This window comes from Carcharhinus amblyrhynchos, chromosome 10 (assembly GCF_965287045.1).
Source record: "Carcharhinus amblyrhynchos chromosome 10, sCarAmb.v2.hapA, whole genome shotgun sequence".
NCBI lineage: Eukaryota > Metazoa > Chordata > Chondrichthyes > Carcharhiniformes > Carcharhinidae > Carcharhinus > Carcharhinus amblyrhynchos.
The window spans coordinates 45764104-45783469 of NC_137333.1; the positions used below are offsets into that span (position 1 = coordinate 45764104).

The following is a 19366-nucleotide window of genomic DNA, read 5'->3' on the forward strand; positions in this document are numbered from 1 at the left end:
TTTCGAAGGAGGAATGGAGGCATAGATTATTTTCTAAATGGGAAAATGCATAGGAAATCAGAACCACAAAAAGACTTGGGAGTCAGTGTTCAAGATTCTTTTAAGGTCAACATGCAGGTTCAGTCGGCAGTTAGGAAGGCAAAAGCAATGGTAACATTCATAAGAACATAAGAAATAGGAGCAGGAGTAGGCCATCTAGCCCTTCGAGCCTGCCCTGCCATTCAGTAAGATCATGGCTGATCTGAAGTGGATCAGTTCCACTTTCCTGCTTTCTCCCCATAACCCTTAATTCCTTTGTCTGTCAAAAACCTATCTACCCGTGACTTAAATATATTTAGCGAGGTAGCCTCCACCACTTCAATGGGCAGAGAATTCCAGAGATTCACCACCCTTTGAGTGAAGAAGTTCCTCCTCAACTCCGTTCTAAACTGCACCCCCCTTATCTTGAGGCTGTGCCCTCTAGTCCTGCTGTCCTTTCTGAGCAGGAAGAATCTCTCCACCTCTACCCTATCCATTCCCTTCATTATCTTATACGTCTCTATAAGGTCCCCTCTCATCCTTCTAAACTCCGAGTACAGACCCAGTCTATTTAGTCTCTCTTCATAGTCTAACCCCCTCATCTCCGGTATCAGCCTAGTGAACCTCCTCTGCACTCCCTGCAAGGCCAAAATATCCTTGCGCAAGTGCAGCGACCAAAACTGCACACAGTACTCCAGCTGTGGCCTCACCAGTGCCCTGTACAGTTGCAGCAAGACCTCCCTGCTTTTATATTCTATCCCCCTCGCTATAAAGGCCAGCCTTCTTGATCACCTGCTGCACCTGCAGACTGGGTTTTTGCAACTTATGCACAAGGACCCCCAGAAGCCCTTTCATGTTGAAAGGGCTAGGATACAAGAGCAGAAATGTACTTCTGAGGCTGTATAAGGCTCTGATCAGACCCCATTTGGAGTCTTGTGAGCAGTTATAGGCCCTGTATCTAAGGAAGAATGTGCTGGCCTTGGAAAGAGTCCAGAGGAAGTTCACAAGAATGACCCCTGGAATAAAGGACTTGTATATGAGGAACAGTTGAGGACTCTGGGCCTGTACTCGTTGGACTTTAGAAGGATGACGGGGGATCTTGTTGAAACTTACAGGATACTACAAAGCCTGGATAGAGTGGACATGGAGAGAACGTTTCCACTAGTAGGAAAAACTACAACCACAGGGCACAACCTCAGGCTAAAGGGACAGTGCTTTAAAACAGAGATGAAGAGAATTTCTTCAGCCAGAGATCTGTGGAACTCTTGGCCCCAGAAGGCTATGAAGGCCAGGTCATTGAGTTCCTTTAAGACAGATAGATAGGTTCTTGATTAATAAGGCAATCAGAGGTTATGGGGAAAAGGCAGGAGAAGGGAATGAGAAAAATATCAGCCATGATTGAATGGCAGAGCAACTCAATGGGCTGAGTTGCCTAATTCTGCTCCTATGTCTTATTGTCTTATGATTGTCTTTAGGATGTTCTGTGTTGTGGATTACCGTGCTCAGATAGCTGTAGAGTACTGCCTTTGGTAGGCGAGAATCTTCCATGTGAACGAAACGATCAGCTAGTGAAGCTGAACTCTGATGATCATGCTCTGTGTCAGGTGTACAGATCTCAAACAGCAAAGATGGACTGCTTCTTTGTGATGCTGTTGATTAACCGAGTCCCATACGCATAAACATGTGATGTAAGAACCACTGCCTGATAAAGTTTGATCTTTGTTCTGAGACAAAATCTGTATTTTTAATGAAATCTGTGAGTGAGCCTACCAAATGCTGAACTTTCCATTTCCAGGCAATGGATTGTTTCCATATCCAGCATAGTGTTATTGAAGAGGACACTCCCAAGATAGCAACACATCTGCACCGAACAAAGGGTGTGTTGTTGATAGTGATTGTGGGGCCTTTGAGTGTTTGGCCAGGGATGGGTTGATACAAGATCGCTGTCTTCGTCAGACCTATTACCAAGCCAAAGTGTTCTGAGGCTAGGGCAAAGTGATCAATAAGCAGCTGAATGTCTTCAAGAGTTTGTGCTGCAAGATCATATTTGTCAATGACCAAAGGTTCACTAGTCACTTTTTGGTAACCTTTGTACAAGCCTTGACCCTTTGCGAGCTGAAGAAGTTGTCATATGTCCTGAATTGAATGTGCTGTTTTGTGTGAAGATCTTTGAATGTATAGGCCTAGAATTTTATGGAAAACAGAGTTGGAACTAATGAACAGCCTTGTTTGCTGCCACTGGTAATAGGAAAGGCATGTGATGAGTTGTACCATTTCACATAAAGCTGGTCAAAACCAACAAATGATGTTGATCATTTTTTCAGGACAGCCATATTTATATAGAACTTTCCACAGGGCTTCCCAGTTTACTGTGTCGAAGGTCTTGGCCTGGTTAATGTATGCCATACAGAGATTCTTATTCTGTTCTTGGGACCCTCTTGAATTTGACATGCAGTAAAGATCATATCCATTGTTCGCCAAGCTGCTTGAAAGCCACACTGATTGAGTTATGTAGTCTCAGCACACAGTGCCCTTGTTCCAAATTAGACAAAATTGAGTTACCAAATCATGTAAGACCCTGGGTAGTTGAATACGTTGGTGGGATACCATTTGATCTTGTTGACAACCATAGGAAGCTGTTCTGTGGCCTTTCTGACTTCTACTTAAGGGGATGGAGAACAAACTCTTCCAGAGTCTGGTGCTGTGGAAGTCACTCAGTGGTGTCATTATACACTGTGAATTATTGGTTTAGGAGATTGCTGAAGTGCTCTGCCTAATGAAAGAATCTCATGCCTATTTGTTAGGAGGTGACTGTCGGTTTTGGGTCCATAGACTATTAACAGACCTACATGTGGAGTTTTCAGGTTTTTATCAGCAGCTGCTTGAAGCTCATCAGCCTTGTTTTCCCACCATTCGTTGTTCTCTTTTAGTTTGGCCTGCAGGATGTATTTTGTGAGGAGCATCTGGTGCTCCTTGCTGTTGACTTCTTGTCAGGTTTGTAAGTTCTGTGAGTGTCGCACATTTCGTCTAGAACTTTGTCTGTCTTTTGGTCATGGTTGTTGAATCTGTCTTGGTACTTCTGTTTGATGAATCCTAGACCCTCAGATGCCATGGTATAAGTACCATCCTTTAACTTTGTCCAAGAGCCTTCAATGGCGATATTGTTCTGTGAAATATCAGCATTTGTTGTGGCTAGTTTGTTTTCCAGTTTTTATCACTTGGCCTTACCCTTAGTAACAGCCACATCATGCTTTGCGGCTTCACTGTGCCAAAACCCTTAGATTATATTTTCAAAGACAATACTCCTGACAAGCCAAAGGTCAGGCTAGCATTCAGCATCTCTAAGGGAACGGATGGGGCACGTGTCCTTGAGATCTCTCTGTCATACAATATCGTAGTTGATCATGTACCGTTGTTTGTATCTAGGCTATATCCATTTTGCTTTCAGTTTGTCGGTTTACCAGAAAACTGATATTATGTTAAACTCACTGCACTTGAGAGAAGGTGCTGGCCATTGGAGTTTGCCCTGCCAATACCGTGGTGTGTTAGCATTCCAAGAAAGCATCTAGCAGACAAACATGTTTCAGTAAAGTTGTTCCAATCTGCAACATGGGCAATGCAGAAATCCCACAAAATCTAGAACTTTTCAAATTGATATGGGGAAGCCATACAAATTATGTATCTGGGCTTCCAAAAGATCTTAAATTCAAGTTCTATATACTTCATGCCCCAGCCAGTCTTTGGTGAGCTGCAGTTATGTCAAGGTAAATATTGGTAAGATCGTTGTTTCTGGCTTTTGCCATAAACCCCCTATCCTGGTTAATTGAAGTTCTCTGGTTAAGGTTGTGATTTGTTGTCCTATTTTACAATTTTTTAAAACAGGACCTACCATAATAACTAACAATTACCATCTTCCCGATGCTATCCAAGACTTTTGTCTGAAACTCTATGCCAAGACACCTAATTATTTCTTTCTGAGAGTGCTTTGACTCTCTAGCTTACGTTGTGGCTGTGCCTTATATTCTTTACTTTTTTTTGTCTTGAATTTGTATCCTGGTAATTTAATATTATGATTTAACATCATATTTTTCATTCAATATATGTGTTTCTAGTTCATTTCGATGCTCCTCGTAATAATATAAAATGCTTTTCATTTTAGAAAAGTTGGATATGTAGGTTATAAAATTTGTGCTAATATTAAGAAGCAAAAATATTCTTTCTATTCTGTCAGCTCATTTGTTTGCATGTTCTGCTTTAAGGTTTTAAGGGATGGCAATAAGCTGGCTCAAATGGAAGAACCACCATTGCTACCAGGAGAATCCATGAAAGATATGGGTATGTCTGAACAATTCCGATTATATAGCTCAATAGTGCAAACTGAATGTGTTTCTTAAGCACGCTGTTGTGGAAAGGAAAATTGACTTGGGTTAGAGCTTTTCTTAAACTTATTAATGTTGTAATTAACCAGCAGGAAGATAATTGATATATTTAATTACAGAGCTCTTAAAAGCTTTAAAGAACAAAAACCTTGATAAAAATTTTGAGTAAGAAGTATATAGATATGATTGTTGCAGAAAAGATTGAATATATTTAGCCTTTGATATTTGGGACATAATATGTCAACCCCTCAAAGTCTTAAATCATTTTTTGCCAAATTTATCTAACTCTGATTCACAATATTTAAAGTTGATGCACTGTTATAAAGTAACAGGATTGCAGAGTTTTTCAAACAAATCCGAGACAAAAAATCCTGCCTGTGCCTTTCATCCATATTTATTCTTATAAACAGGTAAGTAGTGGCACAGTTGTTAGTTGCTGGGCTAGAAGCTTTGACAAATGATCTGGACACCAGTACAAACCCCACTGTGGAAGCTCACAAAAAATAATTTGATAAGATCCGGAATAAGAAACTAATAAGAGTAATGGTGACATGGAGCTACCAGAATGAAGTAAAAACACATTTGGGCCACTAATGTCATTTCTGGAAGGAAATTGTTGTCCTTAACTTGTCTAATGCATGACTCCACTTCCATTTGTGGTTGGCTCTGAACTGTTTTGTTGTAATCAAGAAGGTGGTACCTTTTCCAAGGCATTTGCCAGTGACACACTCATCCTGTGGATTAACAAAATAAAACATTTATATGCTAATCAAGTTAATGTGGAAGCTAGTGTAATATTGAATAGAGATTGATAACTTGAATGAGTGGCTGTCAACAGTAAAGTACACTCGCAGTGACTTATAAAGCAAACTGTTGATTGAAACTTAGCAGAACAAAATTTAGAAACACGAGAGTCACGTGGTCGAATGTTTGTCCGAATGTTAACTCAGAATATTGATGAGATATAATAGGTATGGGGAACAAGTTGTGCAGTTGGTTAAACACTGTCCACATCTGAAACCTGGGTTCAGTTCCAATCTAAACAAGACTGCATGAAGGCCTTCTCTGTCTCAGTTATTTGGTTCCTATGTAATTAAAACAAAAAGTGCTGGAAAAATCGAGGAAGAGTTATATTGGACTTAAAATGTAAACTCTGTTTCTCTCTCCACTGATGCTGCCAATTCTGCTGAGCTTTTCCAGCACGTTCTGTTATTATTCCAGTTCTCCAACATCTGCAGTGGTTTGCTTTTATTTCAGGTTCTTATGTAAAATGAGATTGGACAGTTTTAATCCAGTTGTTTCTGACGTGGACCTACAGCTCAAAACTGCCCTTAATTCTGTACTTCTAAGCAATTTGAGCATGTGCAATGCACCTAATTTCTCAAGGTTTATAAATTTAAGTAAAGAAATATAAAAACACAGTAAGAGCTTCTATATGCATGTAAAAAGGAAGAGGATAGTTAAAGTCAACATTGGTATTTTAGAATTGGGTAATTAACACTGGGAAATAGAAAATGAGAGGGACTCTGAGCAAGTATTTCACAAAAGGCAATCAATATGTCCCAGTAATAGTAGAAAAGCGGAGGAACGTATAATAATCATGACCACTAAAGAAAAAGTGTCGACAAATAACGAGACTAAATGCTGACAAGTCGCCTGGGGCTGATGGCCTGCAGCCTAGGGTCAAAACAAGGGACTATAGAGAAAGTGGGTTCATTGGTTATAATCTTTCAAAATTTCCTAGATTGTGGCCCGATCCCAGTGCATTGGGAATCCACTGGTGTAATTCTGCTATTCAAGGAAGGAGAATGTCAGAAAACAGGAAACTAGAGCCAGTTAACATAACATCTGGCATTGGAAAATGCTAGAATGAATTAGGGAGGTAGCAGGCAGAACATTAAGTCAGCATGGTTTTATGAAATGGAAATCATGTTTGTCAAATTTATTAAGTTATTTGAGGATATAACAAGCTGGTTAGACAAAAGGAAACCAGTAACCAGTGTATTTGAAACTCCAGAAGGCTTTGGATAAGGTGCCAGGTGAAAAATTATTTACTCATGATGTTGGGGATAATCTATTAGCATGGGAGAGAATTGGCTAACTAACAGAAAAGAATTTGGATAAATTAATACTTTTCAAATTGGCAAGCTATCACCACTGTTGTGCCACAGATCTCCATTACAGGGCCTCAACTGTATACAGTCTATATTGTATGAGTGACTTTGTTGAAGAAGCTGGCTGAGTGCATTGTAGCCAAACTTCTTGTTGTTATAAATTTAGGTAGGAAAGCAAGTTTGGGGAAGACACAATCTGCAAAAAAGTAGGTAAGTTGAGTGGGGAAAAATATTGGTAGAGTTCAATATCCACTTTGATAGGAAGAATAGAAAACAACATATTTAAATTGAGAGAGACTAGAAAATGCTGGAGTACAGAGGGATCTATATTATAAATGAAGTAGAAATTTGGGTGCATGGACAGCAACTAATTAGGGAGACAAATGAATGTTGTCCTTTATTTTGAGAGGGTGGAGTATTAAAGTAGGGTGGTCTTGCTACAACGATGCAGGACATTGAGACACCTAGAGTATTATGTATAGATTTTTGTCTTGTTTAAGAAGGGATATTGTATTTTTTTTAAGTTTATTGGTGTGACAATAGGCTTGCGTTAACATTGCAATTTAGTGGAGGTTCATTAGGCTGATTCTTGGGATAAAGTGATGGCCTATGAGCAAAGATGGAGTGGGTTCGGTCTTTACTTGAGTTTGGAAGAATGACATCATATTGAAACATAAGGTACTGAGATGGCAGTTAAGTTACAGATTACAAGTACTGAGATGACTTAGGTTAGATGTTGAGAGAAAGTTTCCCTTCATCAGGGAATCTGGAATTAGGGGGCATAATTTCAGGATGAAGGGTCTCTCATTAGAGATGAAGATGAGGAGAAATTTATTTCCTAGAGGGTAATAAATCTTTGAAATTCTCTACCTGGAGGGCTGTGAAGGCTGAGTCATTGAATATTCTCAAGGCTGAGATAGATACTTTTATAATGAGGGGAGTTAAGAGTTATGGAGATCAGACAAAAAAGTGGATTTGAGGCCAAGATCAGATCAACTATGATCTTACCGAATATCCGTAGAGGCTGAGGGGCTATGTGGTTGATTCCTGCTATTTCTTCTGTTCTTGTGTCCTTAATGTTTAGTTAGCTGTACCAATGAAACATTTATATTCTACTTGGTTTCTGTTTAGTTTTTCCAAATTATTTTCAAAACAATTTACAACAATTTTCAAAAGCCAAATTAAAACACTTTTGAAAGTGTATGTGTGTGTGTGTGTGTATGTATGTATGTATATATATATATATATCTTTTTAAATTTTTATTTGACACTTTCATAATTTTTAGCTCACTTTCAACTTCCTAATATTTAATTGAAGACTACATTGGCACTTACAGTACCAGAAAAGATCATCACATAGATGCTTAAGTGAAAACCTGAGGTTTTAGATTTGTTCATAAGCTTTGGCTGAATGGAATCTTTTTCAAGCATTTCAGTGTAACCCAAATCCATCACCCAAGCAATTCAGCCAATACATACAGGTTGAGTCCATCTAACCAGAAATATCACCCAGATATACCTTATCTATCCTTCAATAATTTTTTTTCAGTCTGCTTTTGGATTTGCTGAAGTAATCAGTCAATTCCATTCATTTAAGCTCCCTGCATGAAGGACACACTCTCCTCATTTGAGGCTGTGATCTCTTGCAGAATTTGTAAGACATTCAATATCTTAAGGAATTTACTGAATAAAGGAGTTGTGAAAAGGAACCGGAGAGACGAGAATATGGTGCCTCTTCAGAAGAAACAGGAGAATAATCCAGGGATATGTTGACTTGTTGGTTGTGGTCAAAATATAAAGCGCTCTGGAAGTGAATAAAGATAGAAAAAACACTGACATTAATTGTTAACATGGCTTGATGAGTGGTTGATTTTGCTTGACAGATCTGTCAGAGTTCTTTGAAAGTATAACTGAGTCAGTTAACAGGGGAAATTTGGAAAATATATTATAGATGAATTAAAGTATTCAACATTGTATTTTTGGAATTTACCTCATGCAGTTGTGTGACACAAATTAAAGAACGTGCTTTTCAAATGGCTGAAGTGAGTTAAGGAGACAATGAAAGAGATGTTCAGCATGAAACACCAGAATTGATTAGATATATATATATGAATAATTTGAAGGGATGTTAATAAAGCTTATGTTGGCAGATGATATCCAACTTTGACAGGTAGTAAACAGTAGGAAGATGTTGATTACTTTTAGGGGAAGATGTTAAACATAGCGCAGTCAAAATTCTTGAAAATGAGGAAAGGAAACAAACTTCGAGAGTACTCTATAAATAAGAAACAACCTAAGAGAAGTCACAATGGTTTTGGTGGAAAAGACAAACAGGAGACAGTCTTACCAAAATATTCTAAGTACCGAGCAAGTTTGAATACGGGAGAGTTTCAGACCCAATTTTTTTTGGTGAGAGAAAAATTTAAATATTATCGCACTTAGCAAACAGAATGAGGCAAAGTGTGATTTTCACTGGTAGGGGAAGTGGATGGAGTTTTTTCATGCCGGGAAACCAGTTGTGACAACTGGAGTGCGTCACTGTGCATGCGTCTAAAGCACTAGCTGTACAAAAGTACACAGTCAGTGCACTGGGAGATTATCAGCCCTCCCACCCCACCTCCCCCTTGATATCACCTCCCCTCATGCCTGCCTGATCAATCGTGTCCCCTTTCCCCACTGCGCACTGCCAGGATCCCAGGATCTGGAACTTCTGGGAGGGTTGAGTACACTTCTGGATATGACACCGCAAGGCATACTTCATACATTGAGGAAGTCTGATCATTTGAGTTTGGATGGTTGGAAATGATCATCCTTGAGATGAAACATCCCAAAGCTTTGTTTGTCATAGCCGGGGACTTCAATCAGGTGAAACTTGAGCGTCCTACCAAGATACCAACAATTCCTGTTCCACCAAAGGCCCAAACTACTTAGACCACTGCTACACAAATATCAAACATGTCTACCGCTCTATTGCCCACCCACATTTTGGCAAATCAGACCACAAGGCTGTCTTCCTGCCCCCAGCTTACAAGCAAAAACGGAAGTGGGAGAATCTATCAAAGAAAATTGTGTAATGATGTTCTGAGGAATCGAATGATCTCCTATGGGACTGCTTAGAGTTAGTGGACTGTTCAGTGTTTAAAATCTCTGCAACCAGCCTGAACAAGCGTGCCACTACAGTAACTGACTTCATCAGTAAGTGTGTAGAAGACTGTGTGCCAAAAAAGCAATGTCATATGCATTCAAGCCAAAGGCTCAATAATCACTGTAAAAGAACGTAATACTGAAAAGGAATCCAAAGCAGCTTACTGTAGACTTGTTAGTCATAAAGTTGAGGGCATGATTGCAACTGCCAGTTTGAAACAATGTTGCGCAGTAAAATGTTGCCCTGCCCTATAACACTGTGAATTTGCCAGTGTACTGTTAGACTAATTAATCCTGTGGCTTCATTTCACTAGCTATTGGCTAATTTGTAATTTGAATTATAATAAAATGAAGGTTACTTTATCGTGAATAGCTTGTGGTAATGCTTTGTGATGTATTATGCATAGTGAAAAGTAATCTACTGTGTTAATTTTTCAATGTAGTTACATTTGCATGCAGTTTTTTTAACAATAACCCACTTATTTTGTCTTAACAGCCAAGGATGTTACTTACATTTGCCCTTTCACTGGCACTATAAGAGGAACACTGACTGTTACAAACTACAGACTCTATTTCAAAAGCTTGGAACGGGTAATATGTTAAAAATATGTTATGTTAGACAAGTTGGGAATGGTCAGTATTTCTTTCCAGGTTTTTTTTAAACTTGGGGGAATTGTCACTTTTTACAAAGGCTTTAGCTGGATGGAAATATTCAGGAATAAAAAATAAAACTTAGAGGAAATATGATTTTTTTGTCACAATAGAATTTCTGTTAATATGCATAAATTGAATAGCTCCTTTGTTGTATAATGAAAGTCGATGAATTAATGTGGTAAAATTCCTTTCTAGGGGACTAATGCAGTCAGCTTATTATCAGTAGTAGGACATTTTAACTAAAAGTGGAATCTTAACTAAAAGAGAAAATAAGAAACATCCAGAAATCCGAAATATTCTGTGAGTCATTGGCATGGATTACAAAAGAAAAAGTCTAGTTTTACCAACCTCATGGAATTATTTGAAGAGGTTAGCGAGAGAGTCGGCAAGGATGATACAGTAGATGTTGAATATCTAGATTTCCAAAAGACTTTTGATAAGATACGGCATAATAAATAAACTCAGTGCATGCAAAATCAGAGGACAAGTAACAGAATGAATAACTAACTGGTTGTAAAACTGAGAATGGGGTAAAATGGTCAAAATTGGGGTTCCAATCCAGAGTTGAAGGGGTTAGCTTCTGAGGAGAGATTGAGTAGCTTGGGCCTGTACTCATTGGAGTTTAGAAGGCTGAGGGGTGATCTTATAGAGACATATAAGATAATGAAGGGGTTAGATAGGATAAAGGTAGAGATTCTTTCCACTTAGAAAGGAAACCAGAACTAGAGGACCATTTTTGGGACCATTTTTCTTTGCAATTTATGTTAACAATATTTTGGAATCAAAATGTAAAAATTCTAAATAATATCAAATTGAGATTTGTAGTATGGGATAGTCAGTACAAGCCCATTAGTAAGCTTGCAGAATGGGCATATTAGTAAATCAATTTCAGTGCAGATAAATGAGATATTACCTTGTAGTAAGAAAAGTAAGGAGGTGTATGTAAAGACACTGGGGAGAAAAAGGGCCTGTATTCTCCAGAGTTTTGAAGACCGATAGGTGATCTCATTGAAACCTATAAAGTACTTAAAGGAATGGACGGAATAAACACAGTAAAATGTTACCACAAGTTGGGGAGTCGAGAACCAGGGGACACAATTTAAAAAAGGGGGGAAGCCATTTAGGACTAAGAGGAGGAGAATTTATTTTTACTCAGAGTTGAGAGTCATTGAAATTCTCTATATCTGAGGGTTTTGGAAGGCCAGTCATTGACACTTACAGATTTCTAACTATCAATGACATAAAGGAATATGGGGATTGTGTGAACATAAGAAATAGGAGCAGGAATAGGCCATCTAGCCCCTCGAGCCTGCCCCACCATTCAATAAGATCCTGGCTGATCTGAAGTGGATCAGTTCCACTTACCTGCCTGCTCCTCATAACGCTTAATTCCCTTATTGAACAGAAATCTATCCACCCGTGACTTTGACATATTCAAGGAGGTAACCTCCACCACTTCAATGGGCAGAGAATTCCAGAGATTCACTACCCTCTGAGAGAAGAAGTTCCTCCTCAACTCTGTTCTAAACTGACCCCCCCCCCCTTATTTTGAGGCTGTGCCCTCTAGTTCTGGTTTCCTTTCGAAGTGGAAAGAATCTCTCTACCTCTATCCTATCTAACCCCTTCATTATCTTATATGTCTCTGTAAGATCACCCCTCAGCCTTCTAAACTCCAACGAGTACAGGCCCAAGCTACTCAATCGCTCCTCATAAGCTAACCCCTTCAACTCCGGTATCAACCTGGTGAACCTTCGCTGTATTCCCTCCTAGGCCAATATATCCTTTCACAAATAAGGGGACCAAAATTGCACATAGTACTCTAGTTGCGGCCTCACCAGTGCCTTGTACAGTTGCAGCAAGACTTCCCTGCTTTTATATTCTATCCCCCTCACGATAAAGGCCAACATTCCATTCGCCTTCTTGATCACCTGCAGACTGAGTTTTTTGCGATTCATGCACAAGGACCCTCAGGCCCCTCTGCACAGGAGCATGTTGTAATTTTTCACCGTTGAAATAATATTCCATTTTACTATTATTTCTTCCAAAGTGGATAACCGCAGATTTGCCAATGAAGGAAAAAGCATTGAATTAAATGACCAGCCATAATTGTATTGAATGATGGAATAAGCTCAGTGGGTTGAATGGCCTATTCCTCCTCTTGTGCTCATATAAGACAAGATACAGAAGCAGAATTAGACCATTCGGCCCATTGAGTCTTCTCCGCCATTCGGTCATAGCTGATATCATTCTCATCCTCATTCTCCTCTCTTCTCCCCATAACTCTTGATCCCCATATTCATTAAGAATCTATCTATTTTTGTCTTAAAGACACTCAATGACCTGGCCTCCAGAGTCCTTTGTGCTAATGACTCCATTGAGTATAGACCCAGGCTCCACAATTGCTCTTCATATGACAAACCCTTCATTCCTGGGATCATTCTTGTGAACTTCCTCTGGACCCCTCTAAAGCCTGCACATTCTTCCTTAAGTAAGAGGCCCAAAATTGCTCATAATATTCCAAATGGGGTCTGACCAGAGTCTTATAAGGCCTCAGCAGTACACCCCTACTGTTGATTTCTAGCCCTCTAGGAATGAATGCTAACATTGATTTTGTCTTCCTAACGGCCAACTGAACCTGCATGTTAATCTTGAGAGTCCTGAATCAGGACTCGTAAGTCCTTTTAGGCTTCAGATTTCTGAAGAGTTTCACCATTTAGAAAATAGTCTATGTCCCTGTTGTCCTACCAAAATGCATAACCTCACACTTTCCCATGTTGTATTCCATCTGCCACTTCTTTGCCCATTCTCCTCACCTGTCCAAGTCATTCTGCAGCCTCCCCACTGTCCTCCTCATATGTCATATATTGCTTAGAAAATAATCTAAAGGGAATGAAGGAGCAAACAGATATAGGAAAACAGTTAGATTACAAGATGCAAGACTGCTCTGTATGCCATAATGAAACCATGAAGCTTCACTTCGAGAAGGATAGAATTGAAAAATTGACATGTTGTAATCAACCTGTATTGGGCATTTGTTAGTCCAGATCCTGAGTTCTGTGTAACAGTTTTGTTCAACATATTATAGAAAAAATGTAAAAATATAAAGGATATTAAAAGGATTTACAGGGATGATACTAAAACTGGAGATATTTACAGTTATGAACGGAATTTGATACAGTAGACAATGTTTCCACTTGTGGGGAAGAACAAAATGAGAGGCCAATTAGAAAAAGTAGTTAGCAAAAGAAATGTGGAATTCCAGAGAAACTTCTTCATCCAGAGAGTGATGAAGTGATTGAGTCAAATGGCATAGATGTATTTAAGGGAAAAACTAGATAAGCATGTGATGGAGAGTGAAGTGGGGAGGGTTATGCCAATAGTTGAATGAGGAAGGATGTGAGGAGGCTCAAGGGGATGGAATGATCTGTCTATGGGCAAAATATGCAGGTACAGTATCTTAAAACGGGCAACTTCAATACTGAGGCCATGCCAGATTTTGAATCTTGCCTGATTTTAGATCAGTTGGTTGGGGCCAAGCTGTGTTGGGTGGGATGAAGGGTCGCTTGGAGCACAGGAATAGAATGGTGAACAGATGCTGTTCCTCGCCGCGCCAATGCAACATGTAGCTGCATCGTCCAGATAAGTATGCATGACACATTCTTAAAACGTCTGGTTTTCAAACAACTCTGGTTTTTGGACAGCTGGATTTGAGATGCTATACCTAAATTCCATGTAAAATATACTAAATAGACATGACAATTACAAATTAAATTAATCGTTACTGGAAAAAAAGCAAAATGCTATCAAAGCTTTTCATTTTACATTCATCAAGATAGAAGCAAAATTTTTGGGCAAATGGACTCTGGTGAAGGTGTCTACTTAGAATCACAGAATCATAGAAAGGTTATGGCGCAGAAAGGGGCCATTGTGTCTGAGCTGGCCAAAAAAGAGAAAAGAAAATGAAACCAGCCACTTATTTTAAACTTGCTTTACAGCACCTAGCCCATAGTCTTGCTGGTTACAACTTCAGATGCAGATCCAGGGACCCTTTAAATTAATGAGAAAAAAAGTGCCTCACTACACGGCCTTGTTTGCAGAGTATGTCCATGCATTGCATCTTTTTCATCTAAACAGGGCAGCCATTTTCTGGTTCAATCCTAGTTAATTCCTCAAGGCAATGCCTATGTAATTATCCACTTGTTTGGTTTAAATTTAACCAAAAGCTTGGCAGTGAACAGTTCCCTGATATGTTCTCTATGGCAAAGCCTCCACCAGTCAGGGTATACTTGCCAACCAATCTTGCTCTTCCTCCCTCTTCTCGTGCAGTTTCATTTTTTGTTCCCTTTAAGATTTGGTATTTTTGTGTTTGTCCTGATGTAGGCAAGATGAAAAGCTTTGAAAACCATATTTTCAACAGTACTCCTGTTCTGTAACACCAAGTGACTAAAAATTCTTTATCATCAACTAAAGACAAGGTACAAATATCAGAAGAAACTCACTCATCCCTTACCTTTACTTCAGGATTGTGTAACTTAAATAGGTGCTTTATTAGTGCATGCATGCCCATTTTAAAGTGTGGTACCCAAAATTGTACATAGTACTCTGATTACAGTTTTAAAAATCCTCAGCATAACTGTGTTTTGGCTACAAATTCCAACATTTTTGTGCTTTATCTGATTGCTTCTCGACATTGGCTTGGTATTGAAAGTGACATATTTGGTTTTGCTCCCAGGTCATCTATATTTTTTGCCCAATATAGAATATCTTGCATTTTTCAGTGTTGCATTTAAATGTCAGTCCAGTTGTCTCTCAGATCTCAGATATGTCCAATTCATTAACTACGTCCTACCTTCTTACTCCGAGATTTGTGGGTACTGTCAGTCTTAACTGAGGCAAGAAAGCATCAGTGTACATAGAGGTTTCCATTATCGCTAATGCTAATCTGACGTAGTTGCTCTAGGCACAGTGTTCCCAGTTTATTGGAAACTGGCTTATGTGGTGCCTGTTCTCAAAGTGGCAAAGTTGGTGTAGGCATCTACAGTCATTTAGTCTTACATACTGGTAAAATAATGATTTATGTTGTCAGGAATGAAGTTTGATATTACCTGTCCAATATCCCAGTAATCACCCTTTCAGAAAGGGAATGTTCTGCCTGACCAATCTTCCTGTAATTCTTTTGAGAAAGTGGCATCACATGAACTATGGAAAGTCCTACAGACACTGTGTGCTAAAGTTCTAAAAATGCGAGCTTAGTTCAAGATTCTAGCTGGAGCTAGATTTTGAGCTACTTTGTATTACGACTGGTTTAAAGGGACAGCCACCAAGATGAAATTTAGCTGTTGCAATTTGAAGTTGAAATAATAGACTATGCTTTACTGTAATAGGGCATACATCTCAAATTTGGAAACAACTGTTTTTCAGCTTGGCACAAAATCTTTGTGTGTAGCAGGTTGAAAGGAAACTGAGCTGCTTACCTTGCCCATCCACAGCTGATAAGATGTAACAGGTTCTATTAATTGTTATTCTAATCATAGAATGGTTACAGCACAGATAGAGGCCAATCGGTCTATCATGTCTCGTGGAGACAGTATTCTGATTAAAGACATTTCTTTATTTCCCAAGCTTCGTTCACACACATGGGAGAGAGGTTTTGGGCAGTCCAAATCTACTCTGAAATTACATCACACTCAGTATTACAATTATGCAATTTTCAGAATCATTATTAGTATGGATTATTTACCATGGCCAAGTACATTTACCCTCTGACAGCATGGGACCGCATGAGTTTCTGAACTTTGGAAATCTTTTTCACAGTTACCTGATGCTTTCCTATTGGGTGGAATGTATATTCTATTCATTAACTGTCTGAGACCTCTAATACTGGAGCCTACGCTGATGAGAGGTTTTTTCCCTTCACTCAACAGCTGCATTGTTCTGAGGAATGTGGTTCTTTTTACTTGATTACATCCCATCATGCTTTAGACACATGTCATTAGCCAGGATGTATGTTTTTAATACAGAATATAATTTGTTTTCAAAAATTCATGTTTAAATTACCTAACAGTGTTTATATCTGTTTCTGTGCAGACCTTTGTAAAATATATTCCAGGCACTTCATGACTTCCCTTTAAATTAATCTATCCTGATCTGTTAGTCATTTAGTCCCAGGTTCTTCTGAGTTCCGTCTTACAATGTCCATGCTGGCTCTTAGCTAGACCAACTAGCTAAGGTTGTTTTATGGTTCAAGAAAAGCAATGCTTCTGTTACCAACTTCTGGAGAACCCCACTATATGCCTTCCTCTCATCTGAAAAAAACAACCGTTTGTCAGTATCCTCTGTTTCCTGTGACTCAGCCAACTTCGGCAAATGCTGCCACTGTCCCCTTTATCCCCTGGGCTTCAGCTTTGCTGGAAAGTCTATTGTGTGGCATTTTATCAAATACTTTTTGAAAGTCCATATTTATCTCATCAATCTCCTCTCTGTTAGCTCATCAAAAAAAATCTTTGGCAAAACATGATTTGACTTCTACAAATTTGTGCTGGCTTTCCTTCATTAATTTTTTGGAGTAACTATGAATTTTGTCCCTGGCTATCATTTCTAAAAGTTAACCTAGAGTTGCAGGGCTTTATCCTTGCAGCCCTTTTGAATAACATTTGTAATTTTCCAGGCCTCTGGCACATTCTTGTTTCTAAGGAGAGTTAGACACATTCTTGCTTCTAAGAAGGGTCAGAAGATTGTGGTCAGTACCTCCCCGTTTTCACCCTAACCTCTTGCAGCATCCTTGGAGATATCCTGTCCATTCCTGGTGAGATATTATGTTCATGAATGGCAATGGTTTTATGGATGATTGCAAGGATAATCAGTCTGTATGTTGGATAATGCATTACCCAGATGCTAATTTGCTATGAAATGAGCCTGAGCATAGCTTCTAAGAATCCAGTCTAATGGCATTGTTATAAATAACCTCTGAAATATATCTTTCAGAGTGGCACAACAATGCTACATTACTTTAGTCATTCTGAAGTATTGATTGCTGGCAGTTTTGGGTGAGCAAGGGAGTGCTAACCTATTTGTAAAAATCAAATCTTTGTTTGTATTTAGCATTTAACTGAAATTTGCTATCTAATTTCTAAATTTCCCAACTTTAAGCAAGATTTTCAGGACTGCACTACAAGAGGAGTTGAAGTTAGCTAATTAAAGAAAGCTGCTTACACCAGTTTTTGTAACTGGGCCAGGTAACTGCTTGATCTCAGGGTATACAAGCAGCCACTTATATGTGACTTTGAACAGAGTGCTGAGAGTTGGATGATTAGGGAATTGGGGAGAGGGGGAAGCAGGTGATATTTTGCTTTTGCCTTTTCTAGCTTTGCTACTCTGTAGGAATTGGTTCTTGCTCAACCACAGTGGTAGAAGCTAACTATTTAGTGACTGTCTGACAAGGTTTAAGGTGTATTCTATTCCTGAGGTTTAAAGAAAACAAATCGGTGGTGCAATTAACAAAATATATAGAAAAAAAGAAAACAAATAAGTGAATAATATAACTAAGTAGCTAATTAAAATACATTAAGGATGGCAAGACGGATGATGTGTCACAGCCTCAGCATGAGGGAGCTCCGGGATGCCTGTGTGATCCAGGACAAACACTTGCAGGAAGTGTTTGCGGCTTGAGGAGCTTTGACTCAGAGTCAATGAACGGGAGGCTGAGTTGTAGACGCTGCAATGCATCAGGAAGGAGGAAAGTTACCTGGATGTTTTGTACCAGGAGGCAGTCATGCCATTTAGGAGAGGGTCTTCTGATGTGGTTATTGATCGGGGCAGGTGTGACTGCAACTGAGGCAGGTAAGGGGACCCAGAAGGTAGGAATGCCGAAGCCTCAGCATTTGCAATTATCCAACAGATTTGAGGTTCTCTTAGCTTGTTTGGATGAAAGGTGGGGATGGCAGGATGGATGAGCAAACTAACCATGGCACAGAAAAGGATTCATGTTGGGGAGGGGTGGTGCATAAAGGAATATAGTTGTAATAGAGGACGATATACTAAGGTGGATTGCTGTTTCTCTGCAGTAAAGAGTAAGAGTCCAAACAGCTGTGATACCTTTCAGGGTTCTGAACATCTGTTCAGGACAGGCGAGGAACTTGCTGAGGGTGGGGGTCCAGTTGCCATGGTCATGCAGATATCAACAACATAGGTAGAACTAGGAAAGATAATTTGTATGAGGAGCTAGGCATTATATTAAAAAGCAGAACCTCAAGGGGTGATATGTGAGTGACCTACTCCTGTTCGTAGTTTATATATTTGTATGCATGTCTGTATGCTATAGTTATTTTCGTGAGTAATTTGTATATCCCGAAGATGAAAAAAACAGTGTGGTGGTTTCATACTGTTATTATTTAATTAGGAGCTTATGTGAGGTAATTTATCTAAATGTTGCCCTTCAGTACTGCATAGTGTTTATATTCACTTGTTTATTCATGTTGAAGTGGCTTTGTTCAAGTACTTTTGACTTTTTTTTATAATTGATATAGGACCCACCTTTCGTTCTTGATGTTCCCCTGGGTGTGATCAGCCGCGTTGAAAAGATTGGTGGGGCATCCAGTCGAGGGGAAAACTCTTACGGTCTTGAAATCTTCTGTAAGGTTGGTACTTGTATTGATAATGTTGGTGAACATACAATTGTTTTTTTACATTTTCTGCTTTTATTCAATACTAATTCACTATGCCATAACATACATCATTCCACCTCTTACTTCATACCTCACCAGTGAGTGTATTTGGCACATAGTTTGTATCATTCTTGCTTCATAGTGCTGGTCTGAGAAATGTTTGCAGTTTTATGAAATCATTTGCAAAAGCAAAAATAACAGGTACTTGGGATTTAAATAGCTTCTTTGATTTCATAGAACATATATTGATGCAATCTCTTTATTAGTCCACTTAGTGGATTAGTTAATATTGAATTCTTTTCTTCAGGCAGAATGTTTGACCAGTGGAAAGGCTCACATTATCATGACTTGTGTATACATGAACAGAGAAAGTCGGTATTCCATGCGTTTTCCC

The 19366-nt window shown here is 39.1% G+C and overlaps 1 protein-coding gene across 3 annotated transcripts in view; it reads left to right on the top strand.

Moving 5' to 3' along the window:
* mtmr2 (myotubularin related protein 2) overlaps nt 1-19366 on the top strand; it is a 79846-nt gene that overhangs the window by 11756 nt on the left and 48724 nt on the right. For all 3 annotated transcript variants that reach the window (XM_080196964.1, XM_080196965.1, XM_080196966.1), the window contains exons 3-5: nt 4278-4353; nt 10152-10246; nt 18835-18945. In XM_080196964.1, coding sequence (XP_080053090.1) covers nt 4278-4353; nt 10152-10246; nt 18835-18945 — 282 coding nt within the window. The remainder of the gene's footprint in view (nt 1-4277; nt 4354-10151; nt 10247-18834; nt 18946-19366) is intronic.